Genomic DNA, 25,680 nt, shown 5'->3' on the forward strand with positions numbered 1-25,680 from the left:
ACACATCTGTAGCTTCAGTATTTTGCATTTTCATCAGTTCTTTATAATTCAGATACACACCTGTGCAATCTTTATCAAAGGTTTCATTGATCACTATTATCTGTCAGTTTTACACATAGGCACACATCATTAAGCATTCAGGCCTTAATATCTACTCTACAATATACTTTTATCTTGCTCTAAGTGTTAGCTTACTGGTTCTCACTTGGCATTGTGTATTCAAGCCTCACTCCATGGCCCGAGAACATCAATTCTGTGCAAAACTGAGAGAATGCTTCATTGTCAGAGGTGCCATATTTCAGTTGAGATGGCCTCTTCTGCCTGTTTGATGGATTCAGGAGAATCCATGGGAAACATTCATCTCTCAAACAATACCACCGCAACACTAGATTGACTGCAGTGTTTCGCTACATAATGACAGTGACTACACACTTCAAAAGTAATTAGTTGGGTGTGGAGGTGCTTTGGCAAGTCTTGAGTATGTAAAAGGTGACTGTATGTAGATGCGCACATACATGTACAACTCATTCTTTTAACATTCCTGTTAATGGTTGTTTATTACTGCATTGCAGGGAACGGAATACACAGGCAATTTCTATACATTTTAAAAGCCAACAAATTTAAGTTCAATCTTTTACAATTAACAAAATGGTTCTAAACAATGGATGTCCAAAAAAATCCTCAAGAAAGCACAGTGCAAATAGTCATTTCAGCAATATAAGCCCATATTGTGCGTTAACATTTCTTAAATGTTGAGCATTTTACTTGAGTACAACAGTTTCCACATCATACAAAAATAGCTCAATACATTTGAGTTGATATTTTTGTATTCACAATAACAGATTTTGTCTGGAGATCTTATATTTCAACCTTTACAGAGCAGTATCATTGTCTCGCAATCGATAGTTCTACAACCCCATGTAGACACTGTCTATTCAATAATGGAACTACATTAAAATGGGACTACATTAAATCAAGAATTATCTTTTAAGAAACTACAAGCACAGTACATTAAATAAAGTGGCCTTCACATGAATAAGTTGCCTTCACAACTCGCCTTTGGTAGACTAAATCTTTCAATGTACACCTGAGTGGTTCAATATCATTTACAGCAGCGGCACTACTAAGTTGTAAACTAAATTCAGTTACAAACACACATTCAATCATTTGTGATTACCTGGTTATTTTCATACTTATGAATGCCACTCATTACACACTTACTCATATAGATATAATGTCAGCTACTTTCATAGCAAGGATTTAACAGGTGGAGGAAAATTGCTGGTCTGCTTTCTGCCAGCTATACAAAAATAAAACCCACATCCAAAACTGATCTGTTATTTTCATGAAATTAAGCTTCTTTCTTTAGGGGATATTAAGCAAGTCCACCTGTGTTAGCATAGCTACTTCAATGTAAATTGCTGCAGTTTATAACAGAGGTAGTGCATGTTCCCATAGATTTTCATTGCTCTGTCAGAAAAATTAGTTCTCTGATAACTCATATTCCATACTGAACATCTCTCTCAAACAACACTCCTTTTAGTAAAGAAAGTGATCAGTCAAAAACGTTTATTGTTCTTATACTAATACGTTTGCACATTTTCTTTTTGCACCGTGCTTCAGCTGACTGTATTATAGTCATGAATCACAACTTTCATTATATCACAATGGGGTGTAGACTTTAGCATATCTGGTGCTGCTTTTTGCAAAGGTAGATCTCCACATTATGTCTGTTGTGAGGAAACAGAGGCACTCATTATTTACCTTGGTTTGGCCTCTTTTAATCAGAAGCCAAAACAAGGTGTTTACGAAGATCAGGTAACTAAAAGTTTCCTAGCCCAGTCAGGTGGTTTACTGTGGTACGGCATTCTCCTGCTGTCTAATGCATCACCAGGAACTGCAGCCTGTACTGTTGCTTCTTGCAGCAGCTCCTCATCCACACAAGGCTCTTCACTGTATGGGTTCTCTAGAAGCTTAAGAACCCGTCTAACCTAAAAGAAACAAGATGTAGATTATTGTGCAATCTAAAAACACCTCACCGGTTAAATTAACATTTAAAAGTCAGTAATTCTAGATAATTTCAATCGTTCACTTTTGATTAACAAATTTCAGTTTTCAATAGAATTCTCCTCTGTACTGCTGGAATTTAACAAACATTTTAAGAGTTGGCCAATTTAATGGCTTCTATCAGTAAACTTGCAAAGTGAAAGAACTATTTCTTGGTATCACACTAAATTATTAAAGTTAATTTGACTTTGAGAGCCCATGGAGTTTGAATATTTGTTGTGAAAATTTAAATTGTGAAAATTTAAATAAGAAACTAAATAAGGTTAGTATAACAAACACAATGGCATGAATTTTCATCCTCAATGTGAGTAGCAGGAGTCAGGGAAATTCCCAACTCAGCCTGGCCACCTTGGGAGAAAGTGCTTGCAATGGTGGGGTTTTCATTGTGGGTAGGTGGGTGGGGTGGGGTGGCGGGGGGAAAAGCGCGTTGGGGGGTTGGTGGTGGGTGCAGGGGCTTGGAGGCAGTCACAGATGCTGCCGGGTGCCAAGGCAGACGGTAAAAGGCCCGTCTTGGTGCTGTCAGACTTGTTCTCAGTTAAAATCAAAAGGTCTCCAGCCTTCACCCTCCTCGTACTCCCCATACTGCATCCATGGCACCTCATGCCTTCCACCTACCCACTATGGTCCTTCATGCCAATGCCAAGCTATGCTCCTCCACCCACCCCTCTGGCCCCTCATGCTCCCTATGGCAAGCTATGCATCTCCACCCATCCCCAGTTACCCCTCATGCCCCCTATGCCAAGCTATTGTACATCCAAGCCCATTGACCCACTATACACTGTATACAACCAATGAACCTTACAGTGGCAGTAGGATGTGTAAACAAAGCTTTCAAAAAGTAATTCATTCATAACTTTTCACTTTGTTAAAAAAGCCATTTCACTACAAGGCAATAAAAATACCAATTATCATGACCCTTTAAAGTATCAATAAAAATATTACAAGTCCTTGAAACCACTTAACCTTGTGTAAATAAACATTGTGAAATTGGCTGCAGAGATCAGACGGCCTGAGCTATCAATCAGGGGAGGTTTTCTATGGGCAACATTTTCCCCCTGTTTTGGGGGGCGGGGGGGGGGGGGGGGGGGGTGCAGGAGCGGGTGGGCAGTCTTCCAATCGGCTATCCCAATCAGGGGTGCACTGCCATTTTATGTGGGCGGGCCAATTAAGGCCCGCCCAGCGTGAACGTCCACCAGGAAGCGCTATGCGCTCCCTTTGTGGGGGGGGGGGAGGGAGTTTCCCTTAGCCGGGAGTGCGCTCTATTGCGCGTGTGCGTGGAAGAGCGTACAGGTCTCCCTGAGGCAAAGTGCTGCCTCAGGGAGATCGGCTCCGATTTAAAACTTTCAATAAAGGTGATTAAAAAATTTTCCCTGCCATGTCCCCTCATATGACACTGTCACATGAGTTGGGACATGTCCATAACTTTTACTTAAACATTTAATAAAAATTTAAATACCCTCATGAAACCTCATCCCTCCCGTGGATGAGGTTTCATGTTTTTTCCGAAGCCCGCCTGGGCTCCAGGCCTGCCTGCCAACCTTAAGATTGGACGGGCAGGTCCATCAATCATGTTAATTAGTTTTTTAATGGCCTTAATAGGCCGAACTGAAAATCTAAATGCCACGGGGTGACGTCGGGATGCATGCCTGACTTATTCCCGCCCCCGCTCGCCGACCGGAAAAGCGGTGCAGCTGTTTCAGCAACAGTAATGGTTATTTGGGATCTCAGCCTGCTCCTATTTCTCATGTTGCTTCATACAATGACATGGAGATAGTTTGGAGAAAAGATAGGATGCAGTATTTTCAGTGGCAAATATTCTCATTCTGCGTCCACTATCATAAGAACATATCTACCTGCAGGAGAATCTCTAATTTTAAGAACATTTTCCTGAAAATCTCATAAAGACTCAACATATCAGATCAGGATTCTTGGAGAGCAGCTGACTCAAAAGTTGAAACATTAAAAAAATATAAATCAGATAGGAAATGTTAGCAGTATGAAGAGTTTATGGAACCTGTTCCTGAAACACAAGTGCTGTACAATCAAGGCCCAATGAAAAGCTTTAGCAAATTTGGCAGGTTTAAATTGACACCATCGCTTGCTGCAAGAAACGCACATGTTGGGAAAATAAAACACCCACCGACGTCAATATAAAAGCAACTTTGATCGAATTCAGAGTTTTGTTACAATCTAAAAGGGGGCAAAAGATTGTGCAGTCAGCTTTTGGGAGGTGCAGACCACTTATTCATAAGTTGGATTTTGGTATCTTTGTAGGATCTCGGGAAAGAATGACAGTGAGGTAGATTATAAAGGATGAAACAGAGTTAGGAAGAGTGAATTAGTTTGTACAAACGCTGATGGATCCCTATCTTGAGTATTTTCTACAATTCTGGACACTGTTCCACTCGCTTTAGAGGCAGTACAAATAAAGAGGTTACGGATCTGAGCTATAAAGGACTAACGGTATGAAGGATGTTTACAGTGGAAAAAAAAAGCAACTTGGAGATGATCTTATTGAGGTATTTAAGATCATGAAGGGAATAGATAAGCTCAAGCAGAGCACTATTCAATGTTAACGAAAATTCAGAAAAAAAACCAATCAGTTTACATGGAACTTCTTAACCTTAGGTTATTCCACAATGACAACCTATCCAAAGAGGATCCTTTAAAATTCAAGGAAGTAATACATAAATATTTGACAAACATAGTATCAATGAAAGACTTGCACTTTTACAGTGGCCAGAATATTGCCATTGGTGTGCGGGGGCGGGCCCAACACGCTGACGTGCAAAATGACGTGCGATGACGTCGGGCGTGCGTCCTGATGTCATTGCGCGTCATTTAGATATTTTGTTCAGCGGGCATGCGTTGGAGGCAGCTGCGCGCCCACCAAACTGTCAATGGCCTATTAAGGCCATTAAAAAAACCAATTAAAGTTGTTAGCAATGCTGCCCATCCAACCTTAAAGTTGGTGGGCAGGCGAAGAGCCCAAGCAGCCTTTGTGTTTTTCAGAAAACCTCAGCAACGGGCGGGATGGGGTTTCCTGAAGGTTTTATAAAATAATTAATTAAATTTTGCACAATTTACAAACATGTCCCAGCTCATGTGACTGGGACATGTTTAAATAATTTTTCCCCTCCTTTATTAAAAAGTTTCACTATCAACTTAATCTCCCTGAGGCAGCTCTGTGCCTCAGGGAGATTGTTGCGCTCTTTCGCGCGCATGTGCGCAAGAGCACAGGCCCTGACTCTCCCTCCCCCCCCCACCCACATAGGTAGAGGGCTACCAGCCGTGCATCCACACACGCCCCCGCCTACCCCCGCCCAGCTTGCCCGACATAGGTAAGATGCAGCCCAGTGACTTTCCAAACTCAGGCTATCCCTAAGTGCGTTACAGCAAGTAGATGCTTTTCAGTGTAATCCTTGTTATAACATATCAAATAAACTATTGAAGTTTATAAAATATAAAGTGGAGTAGGAAGTCTATGACCTTGGGGCTGGCCTGAAATGATCTTTTCTGCTCCTGCAAGCAAGAGAGGTGAGGGAGGGGGGGTGGATGTTAATGAAATAGAGGGTAATTTAAATACATGTAATAATAAATATTTGGGAACTATAATTTCTTGAAGGTTGCTTGATTGTTTTCTGATGTCAGGGAAGAATTTCCTGAGCTGCAAATACTTTGCAAGATACCTTAAATGTTTCATGTAATGGACCTTACTTTAATTTTCTAGTCTTAAGTTTTTCTTACACATTTGAGTATGCGATTCTTCCTCAGCCATTGGTTTGCAAAGGATTTTTTTGGCACGTAATCCTTGAAATCAATTTACTGCAGTTTACCCACCTCCGAGAAGTCCCCATTCTCTGCAGCGGTGATTGCATTCTGTGCAATGTAATTTCTCAGAATAACTTTTGGGTTGTTTGAATTCATCACCTTCACACGTTCAGCATTTAGTTCAGCGATGTCATCAACATCTTCTGCTTCATTCTCCAAACGAAACCTGAAAGAAAACAAAAAAACAAGTACATTGACATCTTTTCAGGCATATTATCACACTGAAAGCCCAAAGCTGAATGTTCATAAATACAAACTCAGTATCTTAACCTTTCAAATACTGCAGGAAGGCCATGACCCAAAAATGAGGACCTTCTCTCACCAGTATCGAAGAGCTAATACGGAAATTGCATCTTACATTAATGCTTGAACTTTATACAAACAAATTGGAGAAATTTTAAAAATATAGAAACCACTGAGTTTTAGGGAACTTAAATATGGAAAAAGTATGCTACAATTCATTACAAAATGAAAAATGTACAATGGTTTCAGTGTTACTTTTAGAGCTTGTTGAACATTAAGCAAATCATGCCATTATTTGGAAAGACTGCGCTACACAGAAACCACAGATACAGAAGACACAAACTACGACTTCTAAGAGATTCCCATTATTCAGAATTTACAAAAATACATCAGCATGAATACACAAAGTCCTTTTTTAAATTTTTAAAATTGATTTTTTTCCCCCTGATTTTCTCCCTTCCTCTCAGTGCTGACTTGATCTAGAGTTCAATTCTATGAATGCTGGCAGACTGGGCACTTAGCCCAAGTGGTCTTTCTCCATGTCTGATCCAAGACAGTAACTGTCAACAAGCAATTTGAGTATTCAATCCTGTTCTCATCCAATGCCCAAACAACTCTCTGCCAGGAGTCTCTAGATAGGAACCAGAAACAGGGAACCTAGTTGATTCTCTCCCCCTGCAATGATCAGGCCGTGTGTCACTTCAGACTAATTGCAGCACCCTACCAACCACTCCAGCGAACACATACAAAGACAGGAATCATTATTCTGCTCTGTGTAGCTTCATGCTATTCTGGGAGGTATCTTCAACTAACAGACACCTGGGGGAAATCGAGAAGTTATTCATAATTTTATTTATGCAACTATAAAGTTGTAATTTCTAACCTGTACTTTTGTAGCCAGTCTGTCCATGCTTTCTTCTGTTTGCTTAGTAGCTCTTCGGCTGTCATCTCCTCCAACTCAGAGAAGCTTTCTATGCGAGCCAACTCCTTAGCAATTCCTTCCTTGTTGCCAAGCAGATCAAAGAGCTGTGGATTAGACTGGGACAGGGCTATCAACATGGACAGCTGCCTGTTTAGGATCACCAGAACACAAGATCAGAATCTGAATAAACAAAGTCTAATTCATAATCATACAAATTTTACAAAATGTAATACGCATATAATATTTTTACAAAAGTGTAATAATTTTCATATTTTTCTGGTTTATTGTAAAGTAAGTTTGTGTGTGAGTGTATATTGGGTCTGTCCGTGTGATTTAATTACATTTGGAATCATGTAGATTGCAAGCTTGAAATTATCAAAAGAAGCTAGGTGTAGAAATATGTCTGAAATGCTAATGAGTAAACATGGATGCTGACTTAGCATGTAAGGTATGAAGGGAATTTGCACTTTTAGATAAGTGAAGGGGTTGTTTGGATTTCAAAGGGATGTTAGTCTATTTACAACTAGCCAAATAAGCAAGGCTAAGGAGTGTGTTTATTTTTCCAAAAGGTTACTGACAATACTGGCAACATGAAAGCTTTTATATTATGAGAAAGATACAGTTCCAAAGACATATGGAACAATAGAATTTACATATTAAAGAGAGAGAAACATATATAAAGGAGAATGAAAGGCTATGTGAAGAGAGGGCCACGTAAGATCTAACAGGAGTGTGTGAAACAGCCTTCAAGAAGCCTCCAGCTATTTGTGCATAAGTTGGCTGTGTCCAGTAACTGAAGTTAGAGAAAGCCATTTGGAATTCCACTGTCAAGTGGATACTGTGTTAACTTGCTGGTTTTATTTTAAATCTAAAATCTATTTTGGACTGTTGCCTTAAAGGGGTATGTAATTGAGAGTCAGGTTAATTAGGAATTTTAGGAATTGTTATTGTAGTAAGTAATTGTTATGTATGTGCTTGAAATCTTTTATTTTGTTAATAAATATTTTAATTTAATTTCTAAAATCTATAAAGGTCTTGGTGGACTCATTACTTCTGAATTCAGTGCACACATCTTCTTGTAATAAATACAAATTGCAAAATCGTTGTGATAGCATGACCAAGTTTCCCTTGTAGATTTTGTCCAGGGGATCCAAAACTACAAGAGTCTTCCCTAAACCGCTTTCTTTAACAAAACTGGGTACACATAATTAAACAATAAATACATTAGAATGAATAAATTACCCACCATTTATGGTAAGTTACAAAAATTCTTCCACAATTGTAAAAAAAAACTCATAAAAGCCTTTCCCCACAAGTGAGATAATTTGTAATTTGCCATCTCTAGTGAGGTTATTTCTGTGGGTAAATAACTCCTGGCAGAGGGTAAAGTGCAATTGCTACTTCATATATTGAGGAATGTTTCTTATTCTCATGTATGAAGTCTCCAAACCCATGTGACAAGTAAAACGGCTATGCAATCAGACATTATCATATCGCATAATCATAGTATCGCTTTGATATCTAAACTAATAATACCCAATATCTCATTCATTCACCTAAACTAAAAACCCAATGTTGATAGTACACAGTAATATTTTTAAGTTATAACACTTTCAAAATGCCCCGAGGTCACAAAATATTCTATCAGGTACAATATGTTTCAAAATTCAGAGATTTGAATAATTGTGGACAGAAGTCAATAGGCCATTACAGGTAGGAAACTGATAAATAGATACCCCATGTATACCCTGTACTCCAATGTGTAAAAGCATTGAGAATAATTCAGTGTTGCAACTTATCATTCATTGCCACCTTTCAATACTGATCTGCAATTTATTAGATTATGGAAAAATCATTTGCGAGAAGTAGTTTTTGTTCCTTTGGTCACATTTGACAAATGGAGAATCATTTGACACATGGGAACAAATTACACTATTCCTCGTTTGGTACTCCTAATGTGTTCCTATAAAATAGTGTGCTAAACAAAAATCACTTTGCCATAGGAAAACAGGTAATAAGGGTGGGTTACATTCCTGACCTGTAATTTTTACATTAAAAACCTGTTGGCTCTCTTGAATCTAACTGGCTCAAAAATCCTCTTTATAACTTACAGTACAAACTCTTTCAACTTACCTCCAGCTCACCGACTCTCCACCTCTCCCACTTGCCTCTTCCCTCCCTGAACCTCTCCCAACTCGACGGCCCCCCCACTCACTAAAATACTTCGTCAGGACTCAGACAGGTTAGCACAAAAGTGGAGGTGCACTATAGTGCAGAGAAGTGAGAGGTAATGCATTTAAGGATGAAGCCAAGGAGTGTGAGTATAAACTCAATGGAACAATGGTGAAGGTTGTGGAGGAGCAGAGTCTGGGGTGCAGATGTGTGATTTTTAACAAAGAGGAGGGCAGGGTGACCAGAGATAGAAATGGACAGGATTTGGATTTTAGGAGATGCTATAAACATTGTAGAGGTCCAGATTAAAAGCCAGAAGGGTCGTCATTATCGGCCCTCCCGCTCGTCACTTCCCTCTGCTTCTCCCTCTCCTGAACCCTTGCTGTGAGCAAGGGGCTCAGGAAAGCAGTAGTGGAAAGAAGGCAACGAGTGAGAGAAGCTGAGAGTGGGAGGGTCAGGAAAAGAGGGGGCAAGCTGAGAAGCTTGGGGAAGCGGCGAGCAGGGAGGATCGGGGTGGGAGAGGTTGGGTGAGAGAGTTGGAGTGGGAGAGGCAGCAAGTGGGAGGGTTGGCGAGCAGGAGCGTCAAGGGAGGTTGAGACAGTGAGTGGCAGTTTGATTTTAAAAAAGACTGAGCATGCTCAGTAACTGCACTAAATCGAAAATAGAGCGTTACAGGGGAACATCCCTAATTTACCAAATGCACTGAAACAAAGATGCATTATTGGAACATGCTTTAACAAAGGGACACCTGTGCTACGAAATAATTTTAACTTGCAAACTACTGATGATCAACAACATAGCTTATTAGATATAGCAGGAGTGTGTAAAGTAATGATTTTACAAGTAAACTTTCTTAAAATCTCAAAAATGTTTCATTCCCTAGGTTTACATTATTACCGTGGATCCATGCTTGGTTTGGAGGCCAGTTTTAGCTCTTCCAATGATGCACATTGCTTTATCAGCTTTTCAAGAAATTCTCCCAGTGTAAATAGAGAGGAAATTCCAGGAATTGCGAATTTACTAAGCAAACGGAAGGTGTTTGTAAAATCTGCGCCTGAATGAAAAAAAACAAAGTTATTTAATAGGTGCTTGCAGGTTTAATTTAATTCTCAGTGCAAGCACCACAATGAACTTATGAACGAATCGAATTTTACATTTAACCTGGTTACAACTAGTTGGCTATGCATGCGTATCTGATCACGTGCATTAGCATTTAGGATTTGGAAGGAAATCTGAACAACACAAACAAGACATAACATTTTTGGCACATCACTCGTCCAGCTTCTGTAATCACACATTCTCTCTTTTCATTACTTCAGGCCTCCCTTTCTGTTTTCTTTTTACAGTCAGCTCTCTTATACACTGGAGGTTGTTAGAGAAGAATAATGGGTTTGGAATTAGGGGAGGATAGAAAGCTGGATTAAGAATTGTTTAGAGTGAGAAACAGGGTAAGAGTTAAGGGTAGTTTTTTGATGGATGTCAATAGTTTGGATAGGGGCTTAGAAGAAATACCATCAACATTTGCAGATTATACCAGAATAGGATGTATAGTTAATTCTTTAGAAGGTTAAAAGGAAGTTTGCAACTTTCATATTAACCTGTTATCTGAAAAACGTGCAGCAGTTCAGAAACTAATTCTTCGTCCTCTGCCTTCTCACATCGAAGAAGTCCCAATTTCTTTCTCATTTTTTGCAGGTAATGTTGCTTGAACTCTGCATTGTATTCCCCTTCAATGATAGACTGACTCTCCTCCAGAGGCAGCTCAGGAACCAAGGCCTCAGCCAATTTAGTGAGATTCCATTTACAGATTTCAGGTTGACGGTTGTATGCGTAGCGGCCTCTATTATCAGAACCATTACATATATAATCTGGATCAAACCTTTAATGGTTGGAGGGAGAAATAGGTCATTAAATCATTCATGTTGGAGCCTTTTGTGTTATTTTGCAGTACAATGTATTACTAAATTCAAATGTCTATTATCACACGGATTATTTTACATTGATAAGTAATATTGCTACATGTATAAAAGCTCCAAATATATGCAGGAATGCACATCCACTTCAGAAAATACAAATGTGGTTTCTTGAAAATCCAGAAAGAAAATTGTTGATCTAAAACAAAGCTGTTACAGCAATATAGCAATTGAATAAAACGAAATGCAAAGTGTTCTTCATTTATTACTGCATAATACAATTCAAAATACAGATTTAGTTATAGGAGAACATATTGGCTTAGTGAATTTGTTCATTAGTTGAGCAGTATTATGTTGGACAATGAAATATGCTCCATTTTGTTATTTAGTGTGATTGTCAAGCACTTCCAGGTCAGGTACAATACAATCAGGCATAGGATAAAATTCTCTCTACAATAGCCTGCAATGTGCAAACAAGAGAAACACTCCTTACAGAAAACATTGTACTGTATATACTTCTGCAAAAGTCAATTTTTTTTAGACCAATTTTTTATAGGGTAAAAGTCACAGGATGAGTTTTACACTGATAATGTTTTCAAAGGGTTAACATCTGGGCTTGATTTGGGCTCAAGTGAAAGCCAAAAAAGATGTCACAATGGAATAAAATAAAAAAACAACAACACTAAAGGAATTAATATTAATTATCATTCATAATCTGATCACTTTAATAATTTAAGTAAATAAAAACAAAATTTAAACATAGAAATGTTTTTAAGCATTTACTGATGGTCAGTGAGATGGTAACAACAAAGCACAAATTTTAAATGACCACAAAAAAAGAGAGCGATTAGAATGTGCAACACTGTCATTCAGTTTAATTAACATTTATACATTTACAATTAAATTGAATCATTAACATCTCCTGGATTATACTTTATCTCTGAATTTTTTGGGCTTTAATCACTAAAAGAACAGGGGTTGTCTTTTACGTGAGGTATATGAAAATTCATTTTTTAGGCTAAAAATTATGGGGTCAACTTTGACATAAGGTTGACTTTTTTACAAGTATATACAGTAATTTAAAAAAAAATTCCACATGCTACCTTCACCAATTTAGTGCCAAATCAGGGGACCCATGTCCCCCAGGAAGTGGGTTCAGCTACTCCGACTAAGTGGCAAGTTATGAACAGAAATCTGACCAGTTAGGGCTTTTCTGATGAATGCCAAAAGAGTTAATAAATAATCAGATAGAAGTGTCCAATGTTACAAAATGGGTTATGGATAATATAAGTGATGATGGTCAGTGAGATGGTAACAACCGAGCACAAATTTTAAATGACCACAAAAAAAGAATGATTAGAATGTGCAACATTGTCATATACCATTGGTAAAGCATTAGATAAATTCATTTAAGAAAAAATGTTAAATATTACAGGGAGTGAGCAGGGGAACTTGAATTATGTTATGTGGCTCATAGGGAGAAAAAACACCATTTCCCATTTCTGTCGTATGATTCCAGCCCATGTTTAACTTGACCCTCATCATAGCTAATTCACTTCATCTCAGATATCATCCAGCTGAACCATTACAGAACTCCTTTCCAAAGCCAGTATATATCCTTTCAACAATGGTGATCAAATCCGTGCACAATATTCCAAATGAGGCCTGTCTAGCATTCTGTACACTGAAACAGCAACTTCTTCCATTAATACGCGACACCTTTCATCTTCTCATTTGCCATTTGATCACTTGATTCACAAACTAACTATCTGCTAATTGCTCTGGACCTAGAAATTATATTGTTCCACGACCACCAATGCTTCCACATTTAGGCTGTAATTCTTTCTTTTGTCCAAACTGTATTATTTGCCCATTTAGGTTAATTTCCATCAGTCATCATTCTGACCACTTGCTTAATCTTGTGATTTCTTCTTCTTCTTCACAATTCACTGACACACGGACATACATAGAAATACATCACTGTGCTTAAGTCTCCAAAATGAAGTTATGAGGACAGGGCTTCCCAAATAGGGAGTTGCAAGATGAGATTTTGGAGCTGCAGAGCTCTGACTGAACGTTAACAGCTGCGTGGCCCCTTTAAATTCTTGAGATTTTTTAAATGGTGGGCGTGGCCTAAATGGCCACTGCTTGAGGCCTGATTCCTGCTCCAGCAAAGTGACTGAGAAGGTGCGTTTTTAAAAATGTGTGAATATTAAAAACTCCTGCCTCCATCGCGTCTCATAGGGGTCTCTCTTTCTCCCCAACCACTCCGCTTTCACACCTCCCACTGAGGGGTCACAACAATTTCAGAGCCTCGAATTGGGGTCTCAGTGGGAAAAAGTTTGGGAAACTGTATTAAGGTAGGGTTTCTGCATAAAGATCATACTCTGTCCTGTATGGAGATCGCCTGTTTAAGTCCAGAGAATTTAAGATAGATTAGCAAAATGTTTGTTTTTAGGAAGCCCATAGGTGCACAAGGGCTCTGCTGGAGCTCAAACTTGCTAAAACAACACTTCTGTGCACATTAGAAACCTGACAAAGAAAAAAACTACATTCTGAATTGCAATGTAGGTCAGGAGATTTATCTGATTTCAATTCCTTATTTGGTTCATACTTTTAGTTTTTCCCCTTAATAATCTCTCACCTTCCCTCTCCTTCTGGAATAGTATCCTCTTTTTTCCATTGTGAAGACCAAAGTAAAATATTAATTTAGCAGTTCAACCATGACCTTGATCTGGCAACAGCTCAACAGCAAAAATGTTTCTTCTCAATTTGTGCTTAACTGTGGGTAATTTTGTGCTGCGGATCCACAACCAAGAAGTATAGGTACTGCCCAAAAACAGGTTATAGGCAGGGACACTGTTTTTATCACAGAGATATAAGCAAAAAACTGCAGATGCTGGAAATCCAAAACAAAAACAGAAATAGAATTTTGGATTTCCAGCATCTGCAGTTTTTTGCTTTTATCTCTGTGTTTAATTTACTGTCACTTCTCTTCAAGGAATGCCTACCTTGAAGAAGTTTTGTTCTACTCTCCGTCAGGATTTCCGTATCTCTCTTTTGCCTTGTTTACCTTCATTGCATTCCATTTCTCTCCTGGTGTTCGACAAGGTGTTTACTAAAACCCGCTTTCACAGCCGTATTTCCTTTCTCAGTGACTGTCTCAGTCTCCGACTTACCCCACGTGGATTTCAACTGAAATTCCATCCCTCATGTTTCGAACCCTCCCAGGATTACAGGTATCTCCGGGACATACAACATTCCTCAGACTGCTGTTCCTGTCGCACTCTGAGATCCACACTCAGTGCCATGCGCTGCCATATGAACACACTCTACCTCTCCCCCCAGCAGCACCGCCGCATCCTTTTTCAAAGCTGCGCGTGCCCCCAGTTTCATTTTATTCTTTGTCTCATCCGACGCCTCAACAAGAAACTTTTTCTCTTTCTCTCAAGTGCTAAGAAACGCAAGCTCCAACAACTCATCGACACCAACACCCATCCAGGACCCTCCACCCCTGCCTGTCCCTCTGTCCCCATCCCGTCTTCCAATCCCAGCCCCGGCCGTGTATTCACTATACCCCCTGACCTTCCCCTCTCCAATGCTGAACGTTCAGTGCTCAGCAAAGGACTTAGTTTCATACCCTTACGCCCTCATCTCAATGAATTTCGGGCTCGGCACGATGCTGAACTCTTCTTCTGCTGCCTTCGTCTCTGTACTCACTTCTTTGGGCAGGAGTCCTCTCCCCGTTCAAAGGATCCTTTTAACCACCTCCAATATTCTCCCTCCACCTGGACCCCTCTCTCTGGATTCTTACTTTCTCTTGATCTTTTCATTGAGAATGTCGGCGTGACATTAGTCGTTTCAATTTCTCTGCTCCTCTCACCCATTCTAACCTGTCTCTCTCTGAACTTACTGCACTCCGTTCTCTCAGGTCCAACCCTAACATTGTCATCAAACCTGCTGACAAGGGTGGTGCTATTGTTGTCTGGCGCACTGACCTCTACCTCGCAGAGGCTGAGCGACAACTCGCAGACACTTCCTCCTACCTCTCCCTGGACCATGACCCCACCACTGAACATCAAGCCATTGTTTCCAGGACTGTCACTGACCTCATCTCCTCTGGAGATCTTCCTTCCACAGCTTCCAACCTGATAGTCGCCCAACCTCGGAAGGCCCGCTTCTACCTCCTACCCAAAATCCACAAACAGGACTGTCCTGGCAGACCGATCGTGTCAGCCTCTTCCTGCCCCATAGAACTCATTTCTCGCTATCTTGACTCCCTTCTCTCTCTCCTTGTCCAGACCCTTCCCACCTACATCCGTGATTCCTCTGACACCTTACATCACATCAACAATTTCCAGTTCCCTGGCCCCAACCGCCTCCTTTTCACCATGGACGTTCAATCCCTCTACACCTCCATCCCCCACCGGGATGGTCTGGTGGCTCTCCGCTTCTTCCTCGAACAGAAGCCCATCCACCACTACTCTCCTCCGTCTGGCTGAACTTGTTCTCACACTGAACAATTTCTCCTTAAACTCCTCTCACTTCCTCCAAATAAAAGGTGTGGCTATGGGTACCCGCATGGGCCCTAGCTATGCCTGTCTCTTTATGGGGTATGTGGAACATTCCTTGTTGCAGTCCTACTCCGGCCCCCTCCCACAACTCTTTCTCCGGTACATCGATGATTACTTCGGTGCTGCTTCATGCTCTCGTCGGGACCTGGAAAAATTTATTAACTTTGCTTCCAATTTCCACCCCTCCATCATTTTCACATGGTCCATCTCTGACACTTCCCTTCCTTGACCTCTCTGTCTCAATTTCTGGTGATAGACAGTCCACCAATATGCATTACAAGCCTACCGACTCCCACAGCTACAGCTCCTCACACCCCGCTTCCTGTAAGGACTCCATCTCATTCTCTCAGTTCATTTGCCTCCGTCGCATCTGTTCTGATGATGCCACTTTCAAAATCAGTTCCTCTGACATGTCCTCCTTCTTCCTTAACCGAGGTTTCCACCCACGGTGGTTGACAGGGCCCTCAACCGTGTCCGGCCCATCTCCCGCGCATCCGCCCTCACGCCTTCTCCTCCCTCCCAGAAACATGATAGGGTCCCCCTTGTCCTTACTTATCACCCCACCAGCCTCCGCATTCAAAGGATCATCCTCCGCCATTTCCGCCAACTCCAGCATGATGTCACCACCAAACATATCTTCCCTTCACCGCCCCCGGCGGCATTCCGTAGGGATCGTTCCCTCCGGGACACCCTGGTCCACTCCTCCATAACCCCCTACTCCTCAACCCCCTCCCATGGCACCTACCCATACGACCGCAGAAGATGCAACACCTGCCCCTTCACTTCCTCTCTCCTTACCGTCAAAGGGCCCAAGCACTCCTTTCAAGTGAAGCAGCTTTTCACTTGCACTTCCCTCAACTTAGTCTACTGCATTCGTTGCTCCCAATGTGGTTTCCTCTACATTGGAGAGACCAAACGCAGACTGGGTGACCGCTTTGCAGAACACCTTCAGTCTGTCTGCAAGCATTACCCAGACCTCCCTGTCGCTTGGCATTTCAACACTCCACCCTGCTCTCTTGCCCACATGTCTGTCCTTGGCTTGCTGCATTGTTCCAGTGAAGCTCAATGCAAACTGGAGGAACAGCACCTCATCTTCCGACTAGGCACTTTACAGCCTTCCGGGCTGAATATTGAGTTCAACAATTTTAGACCTTGAACTCTCTCCTCCATCCCCAACCTCCTCCCGTTTCTTCCCCCAACTTTTTGTTTTTTCTAATAATTTATATAGATTTTTCTTTTCCCACCTATTTCCATTATTTTTAAATGTATTTCCACCCATTGTTTATTTCTACCTTTTAGTATTCCCCCACCCCCACTAGAGCTATCTGTACCTTATCTGTCCTGTCTTCTACTCTTAATTAGCACATTCCTTTAGATAATATCACCACCTTCAACACCTCTTTGTTCTTTTGTCTGTGACAGTTTTTGGTTATCTCCACCTATTACTAGCTGCTTGTCCCAACAACCCCCCACCTCCTTTTAAACCAGCTTATATTTCACCCCTTTCCTATTTTTACTTAGTTCTGTTGAAGGGTCATGAGGACTTGAAACGTCAACTGTGCTCTCCTCTGCCGATGCTGCCAGACCTGCTGAGTTTTTCCAGGTATTTCTGTTTTTGTTTTACATTGTTATTATCTTTGTACTAGGTTGACTACACAAGGTAGGGAACTATATTACAAAACAAAACCGAAAACACCTGGAAAAACACAGCAGGTCTGGCAGCATGTGCGGAGAGGAGCACAGTTAACGTTTCGAGTCCGAATGACCCTTGAACAGAACTAAGTAAAAATAGAAGAGAGGTGAAATATAAGCTGGTTTAAGGGAGGGGGTGGGACAAGTACAGCTGGATAGAGGGCCAGTGATAGGTGGAGATAACCAAAAGATGTCACAGACAAAAGGGCAAAGAGGTGTTGAAGGTGATGATATTATCTAAGGAATGTGCTAATTAAGGGTAGAAAGCAGGACAAGCAAGGTACAGATGGCCCTAGTGGGGGTGGGGTGAAGGAATCAAAAAAAGCTAAAAGGTAGAGATAAAACAATGGATGTAAATACATTTAAAAATAATGGAAGCAGGTGGGAAAAGAAAAATCTATATAAATTATTGGAAAAAAAGGGGGGGAGGAGGGTGGAATCGGAAAGAGGGTGGGGATGGAGGAGAGAGTTGTGGGAGGGGGCCGGAGTAGGACTGGAACAAGGAATGTTCCACATATCCCATAAAGAGACAGGCATAGCTGGGGCCCATGCGGGTACCCAAAGCCACACCTTTTATTCAGAGGAAGTGAGAGGAGTTTAAGGAGAAATTGTTCAGTGTGAGAACAAGTTCAGCCAGACGGAGGAGAGTAGTGGTGGATGGGGATTGTTCGGGCCTCTGTTCGAGGAAGAAGCGAAGAGCCATCAGACCATCCAGGTGGGGGATGGAGGTGTAGATGGATTGGACGTCCATGGTGAAGAGGAGGTGTTTGGGGCCAGGGAACTGGAAATTGTTGATATGATATAGGGTGTCAGAGGAATCACGGATGTCCATTACAAGCCTACCGACTCCCACAGCTACCTCGACTACAGCTCCTCACACCCCGCTTCCTGTAAGGACTCCATCCCATTCTCTCAGTTCCTTCGCCTCGTCGCATCTGTTCTGATGATGCCACTTTCAAAATCAGTTCCTCTGACATGTCCTCCTTCTTCCTTAACCGAGGTTTTCCACCCACGGTGGTTGACAGGGCCCTTAACCGTGTCCAGCCCATCTCCCGCGCATCCGCCCTCACACCTTCTTCTCCCTCTCAGAAACATGATAGGGTCCCCCTTGTCCTCACTTATCACACCATCAGCCTCCGCATTCAAAGGATCATCCTCCGCCATTTCCGCCAACTCCAGCATGATGCCACCACCAAACACATCTTCCCTTCACCCCCCCCTGGCGGCATTCCGCAGGGATCATTCCCTCCGGGACATCTTGGTCCACTCCTCCATCACCCCCTACACCTCAACTCCCTCCCACGGCACCTTCCCATGCAACCGCAGAAGGTGCAACACCTGCCCCTTTACTTACCCTCTCCTCACCGTCCAAGGGCCCAAACACTCCTTTCAAGTGAAGCAGAATTTCACTTGCACTTCCCTCAACTTAGTCTACTGCATTCGTTGCTCCCAATGCGGTTTCCTCTACATTGGAGAGACCAAACACAGACTGAGTGACCGCTTTGCAGAACACCTTCGGTCTGTACGCAAGCATGACCCAGACCTCCCTGTCGCTTGCCATTTCAACACTCCACCCTGCTCTCATGCCCATATGTCCGTGCTTGGCTTGCTGCATTGTTCCAGTGAAGCTCAACGCAAACTGGAGGAACAGCACCTCATCTTCCGACTAGGCACTTTACAGCCTTCCGGGCTGAATATTGAGTTCAACAATTTTAGATCATGAACTCTCTCCTCCATCCACACCCCCTTTCCGATTCCACCCTCCCCCCTTTTTTTCCAATAATTTATATAGATTTTTCTTTTCCCACCTACTTCCATTATTTTTAAATGTATTTACATCCATTGTTTTATCTCTACCTTTTAGCCTTTTTTGATTCCTTCACCCCCATCCCACGCCCACTAGGGCTATCTGTACCTTGCTTGTCCTGCTTTCTACCCTTAATTAGCACATTCCTTAGATAATATCATCACCTTCAACACCTCTTTGTCCTTTTGTCTGTGACATCTTTTGGTTATCTCCACCTATCACTGGCCCTCTATCCAGCTGTACTTGTCCCACCCCCCCTTAAACCAGCTTATATTTCACCTCTCTTCTATTTTTACTTAGTTCTGTTCAAGGGTCATTCGGACTCGAAACGTTAACTGTGCTCCTCTCCGCAGATGCTGCCAGACCTGCTGAGTTTTTCCAGGTATTTTCGGTTTTGTTTTGGATTTCCAGCATCCGCAGTTTTTTTGCTTTTATCTTAGGGAACTATATTACCCACTTTCCTGTTCCACTATATGTGCTGGGACTTGGTAGGATAATCCACACAAGTTCAGTAAATGTAAAACTGATCATCATAAATGTATTGGTTCACCTTATGAGGGACAAATTTTATAGCTTAATACATGGAGTAAAGTTAAGTAAAATCCTGCCATTTATCCAAATCAGTTTTTATTTGCTGTTGATGTAGTAGCTCATTTCTTAATTAACTTGAATTCAGGGTTTAATTGACTGCCACTTCTCTTCAAGGAATGTCTACCTTGAAGAAGTTTTGCTCTTCTCTCCGTCAGGATTTTCGTATCTCTCTTTTGCCTTGTTCACCTTCATTGCTTTCCATTTCCACCTATCACTGGCCTTTTACCTAGCTCTTCTTGTCCCAACTCCCCCCCACCTTAAACCAGCTTATATTTCACCCCTTTCCTATTTTTACTTAGTTCTGTTGAAGGGTCATGAGAACTCGAAATGTCAACTGTGCTCTTCTCCACCAATGCTGCCAGACCTGCTGAGTTTTTCCAGGTATTTTTGTTTTTGCTTTACTCTGAGGTGACTGTCAGAGTGGTGCTAACTATTAAGTAGAAGATCGGTAATGTAAGGAGTATTCCACACTGTATCCAGGCCATAACTTAAAGATAAAGGTAAATTGTTAGCTTGGAGACCTGCTAACCTAGATAGTTTATGCTGAAGTTGAAACTTCAGTTCATAGGAAATGCACAATTTCTTATGAAAGCTGATTTCTGTGTTGGGTGCAGGGGCCAGAGTTATAGATACATACATCCATCCTTCTTTGGTTCTGCACACTGATACTCCAATGTACTGCACCACCTTAATAAGGAGTTATGATGACACATTACAGAGTGAATAGCCCCAGAGTTATTTTTTAAACCAAAGAGGTTGAGGAGTCACAAGTTTTGTGAAAATCCAGCAAAGGGTTAAAATCAGATAAAATTGAACAGGCATATTCATTATTAGCAGATCTCAAACTGATACAAACAGTACCTAACATTTTCATATTCAGCAAGAATCCACAATCAGTGAAACAAAATCAATGATATTCAGCATTTTTTCTAGCCCTATGTAAAATTCTTGAAATGATAAGTTAGTGCAGCAGTCCTTAATGGACCAGTTATACCAACTTCCAGGATTTTGAAATTCACAAGGAAGGAAAAAAACATTTTAGAACAAAAAAAAGCAGCAGCCAGATGAACTGTTCCAAAACCCACATCTCTGTCTGATAAACACCACTCAAAAACAACTGCCTGGAAAAGCTCATGGCAGAAACTACTTCTTCTCAGCTGAAAGGGCAGCACAAAGGCAGAAAGATAAAATAAAAATATAAAATTACTAAACGCCTTCCTCTGCAACACTTATCATTGGTTACATGACATGTTGTACAACACAGAAGAGTTTGTGAGTTTCACTGAAAATATCTATGGTGTGTTTGGCAACTGCATTTAAAACAAAGTTTTAACACTGCAAAATTCTAAATAATTTCTCCTTGCATTCAAAATCCACATACCTATCCATGAAGCCAAATGGTCCATAGTCAATGGTGAGTCCCACAATGCTCATGTTGTCCGTATTTAGTACACCATGACAAAATCCAACACACTGCCATTCAGCAACTAGTCTGGCTGTCCTCTTAGTTATCTGCAGATTTATTAAAACAGGGTTTCTTTTAGATGTATAATTAAAAAAATTACTATTCAATTTTAAGACATACCTTTGCAAAAAAACAAAACACACATTTTGAAATGTACCGAAGTTCTGTAAATTTAATTAACATAATTCTGTTTTCAGTTTTGTGTTCCAGGTAGCTACAAGATAGTCCTGGGAAAATAAACCATGACATCATTCATTTCTCTGCCTCTATGAGTAATTTTTCATAGTTTAGTTAAATAAATGTTTAGCGAAATAATCACTTGTAGGTTGTGTGTAAAATGGACGGGAAAAAAACCTCAACAAAAAGTTTGAAACTATAATCGCTTTACATTAGCACATTTAAAATGTTACACCGGTACAAATGATGAGTTCACAATTCAATTCAATTATTGTCCATTTGGAAATTCACTGCAGGCACATTGCTTGCTCATTAAAAAAATAAACACATGCAAATGGATAACCAACAATGAAAAAGGAAAATTACATCAGCAATGTAAAATTTCATGTAGCTGCGGTGCAGTGCAATCTTGCAGCTTAAAAGAGAAACAAACAGGGAAACAAACAGAGACACAAACAGGCAGACAGAGCGAGAGGGAGAAAGGGATTCCTCACATCATTGTGGCATCCCAAACTTGAGTTTACTGTAATTTTTTTTCTAAAAATGCCACAAATCTTTTAAAAGGCCAAAATCGTAGGATTTGACAGTACTTAACTTAAAGGAGAGAATCAATCATCATGCAAGGCTGGTATGTATGAAGTACTGTGGACATGTGTCATGGAGTTCTACACGTGCTTAAGTTTGTCAAAGGTAGAAATAGGAGGCCGCCAAGGGAAGATAATTGATCTTCAGTGCGAAGGATGCATGAATTTGGGTTTAACCAATGCACTATATGCATTAAGTATGGTTCTCCAAATAGGAGACACTACAGTCTCTACCTTTCCATTTGACAAAACTAAGATTGGAACTGACAAAGCAGTTTTAGTGATTTAATGCTCAGCTTCATGACATGCAGCATTCTACCTCATTGGATCACCTTCAGAAATAGCCATTCAAAACAAGTTATCATATCTTTAACAAATGTTGTATTTTTCCTCTTATTTCTGTTACATCAACAAACCTCTGACCTTCATGTCATGTACACAGAATGAAACTTGGATGAATGTTGCCTTTTCTAATGCAGAGGTGCAGACACCTCCAGAACTATACCCAGATGAGATCAGCTAACTAACCAGACCATGAAACAAACTTGGAAGCTACCTGGGCTGTTTAATTCAGATTTGTAGTGTACACTTGTATACAGCTAATAGCAACGGAATACATAAAGCCAAAAAATAATCCATGTGTACTCTGGATAGTGGCAGCTTGCAATGAACTCTTAAAGCAATGGTACACAAGAAGGGCAAAAACATGTAAATAGCATTCTATTCTATTGCACAATTATTTATTTATATAACTTCTTACCTCTCTGAAGAAAGCAGCGTTTCGCCGTACTGTGTTTTGGAAATGTGCACTCTGAATTTCTGGATAAAATGTTCCAATAACATAGTCAAGCATTTGAATTCGAATATCATTTCTACCGCAACTAGGTCCCTTTCGACCTGTATACTCATCCATAGGTTTAAATATCTCAAAAGATCCAAATCTGATTTTAAAACACAAAACAAGATACATTTACTTATAGGTAATGAAGGTAACTTTAATGTTTGATAAATTCTGAAAACGTACACAAATTTACACCAAAAACAGAAATCCTAATACCGTAAAAATGTAGAAGCGATACGAAGAACAATTGTGCATTTTTCATATATTGGATGTCCATCATACAACACATCCCTAATGACTTTAGAATCTGATGTTACACAAGTTCCCCCTCGTGTTGTTGGAATTCCCAGATGGAACATGGCCTCACTACAGAGAAATTCTCTTATACTGGAACGAAGCACTTTTCGACCATCTGATTGTCTGCCAAAAATAAATTTGAACATAGTTCACATTATTATGAACTGCACAAAATTCAAATGCAAGATTACTATATAAAGTACTATATGCAATTATGAGGCAACACTAAAACTTGTAACAGGTTTGTACTTAAAACAGATGCACTGTGCTGCAACAACAGAATTTATGTAGCATTTTTAACATAGGAAACATTCCAAGGAATAAGATATTAGGAAGCTGATCCAAAAGCTGTCTAATAATGTGAATTTTATGGTTGGTGTTAGATGAGGAGATGCAGCAGAGGCTGAAGTGTTTAGGCATGGAATTCCAGAGTGTGGGGCCTAGGCGGCTGAAGGCACTACAGTCAGTAGCATCACAGAAGGCATAGCAGTTAATGATGCGATGGGAGTGGGATTGAAGCAAATGCACGAAAATCCAGAGTAAGAACAATAGCAGGTTCAGAGCGGAGTTGTAGGGCTGTGTCGAGTGTTACAGAACACTCAGGGAGTTCAAGTTACTGTGGCAACATGCACTTTTACATGCATGTTATCATCCAGAGCTAAGAATAGTAATAGTAGAGGTTCCAACTTTCTATCCATCCCATGGCTGACCTGGATTCTCTCCTGCTCTTACCGCCTGCAGGAACGATTTGCAGGTTGATGATTAACCTTTTGGCCACATTATGAATGTGCCTTCCTTGACCATCAATTCCTGGGGTATGACTCAAACCCAAAGCTTCTGGCTCAGAGGCAGGGACACCACCTGCTGCACCATAGGACTGCCACTATAGGGCTGTAGGAGTTACAAAATAGGGTGGGGTGATGCCATGAAGGGAAAATAAAATATTTAATTTGTGGGGACTAGACACCATTATCACTCAGAAACCAGGGGTAAACAGGAGGCAAGGAAAGAGTGCACATAGAATAATTTTGCCCCCAAACTCTGTACTAACAGTCTGTGCTTATCCAAAAGACAAACTTTGCTCCCAGGATAATAATTCAACAGGATAATTATATTTTTAGCCACCTGTGTCAATTATGTCATATATATTTACACTAAAAAAAAACAAATCTTACATTTATAGAGTGCTGCTGACGTTAAAAAAAAAGTCGTGTGCTTTAAGCACTCTTAGGGGTGGAAAAATAAGCATGGAACAGGAGGAATGTGGGGTTGTGAATCTATTAACCGTCTCTTCCACTTGGTGGGGACGCGAGCCCAAATCTAGGATTGGGCTGAAGAGGCCTCCAAAAAGTCAAAAACAGGAAAGGCCCCAACTGGAATTAAACACGCCTTTAAAATTCCTGCCTGGGGGTCTGTTCTAGGTTGTAAAGCAAGTGGGTTGTATTGACCTGGAGTAAGGGGTGGATCCAGCGCCTTTGATCTGCAGCTCCCATCTCTGCCCCTTCCCATTGACCACCTCCCCCAGGTACATGGCCGCTCCGTCCCCCAGCTGCCCGGCGAAGCTGCCGAACTGGTGGCCGCAGTAGCAGTGAGCGGCGGGCTCCGAGCCCGGCAGCACCCGGTTCCCGCTGAAACACTCGGCCAGCTCCTGCTCCGACCCCTCCGGGTCCAGGTCCAGGAGCCCGAGGGCCGGCAGCGAGTAGGCGACCAGCCGGGGTCGGTCGACCGGCACCGGCGTGACCCGCGAGAAGCAGGCGCCCGGCACCTGGCGCGAGCCGGGCTCCCGGGACGGGTCGAGGGGCAGCGAGCGCAGAGCCAGGTTGTCGAAGCGGAGGCTCCGCAGGCTCGCCCTGCCGCTGCCTCCCGTGCCCATCGCCGGGCCGGCCGCCACTGTCACCCGGCTCCTGCTCTTCATTCCGCCGCAGCGGGCTTGGTGTGGATAGCGGTGCGGGAGAACGCGGCTAGCACTGCGAGCTGCACTCACTGCCATACACAGCACTAAACAGGCAACCAAATAACCACAGCAGCATGGGGGGGTGGGGGGGGATAGTGCACCAGGGAGTAGCCTCAATACATTCACTTCCGAGATATCTTGTTCCTGCACCACTAGAAACTCGCAATGAATCAGCTGCTTTTACTTTGTAAGTTTTTTTTTGGACGCAGTGTTGTTGTGCTCATTTATTACGTTGTGGTTAGTTTTGCACAAGATTTTTGTTTTGTTACAGTTTGATAGAGTTGAGGGGGAGGGAGGGGGGTCAGATTTGTACCCAGAGCTGTATTCTCTGTGCCCAGGCGGAAATTTACCGGCGTCCAATAATTCCCTGCGGCTTACAACTCAGCCCAGGGTAAAAGAAAAAAACTTGCATTTATATAGCGCCTTTCAAAACGTTTTACATCCAATGAAGTTAACTTATGAAATTTAGTCACTGTTGTAATGTAGGAAACGCAGCCGCCAATTTGCACGCAGCAAACTCCCACAAACAGCAATGTGATAATGGCCAGAT

The 25,680-nt window shown here is 41.5% G+C and overlaps 1 protein-coding gene across 1 annotated transcript; it reads right to left on the reverse strand.

Moving 5' to 3' along the window:
• Positions 1-541: 541 nt before the first annotated feature.
• On the reverse strand, positions 542-25,286 carry selenoo1 (selenoprotein O1). Its single transcript, XM_078553308.1, has 9 exons — positions 24,625-25,286; positions 23,096-23,299; positions 22,799-22,979; positions 21,194-21,324; positions 10,834-11,114; positions 10,133-10,289; positions 7,025-7,210; positions 5,908-6,064; positions 542-1,991 (listed from the first exon to the last, which is right to left on the reverse strand). The coding sequence occupies exons 1-9, from the start codon at positions 25,164-25,166 to the stop codon at positions 1,806-1,808; spliced, it is 2,025 nt and encodes a 674-aa protein (XP_078409434.1). The 5' UTR covers positions 25,167-25,286; the 3' UTR covers positions 542-1,805.
• Positions 25,287-25,680: the final 394 nt, after the last annotated feature.

Source organism: Cetorhinus maximus, chromosome 12 (assembly GCF_964194155.1).
Source record: "Cetorhinus maximus chromosome 12, sCetMax3.hap1.1, whole genome shotgun sequence".
NCBI classification, from domain to species: Eukaryota; Metazoa; Chordata; class Chondrichthyes; order Lamniformes; family Cetorhinidae; genus Cetorhinus; species Cetorhinus maximus.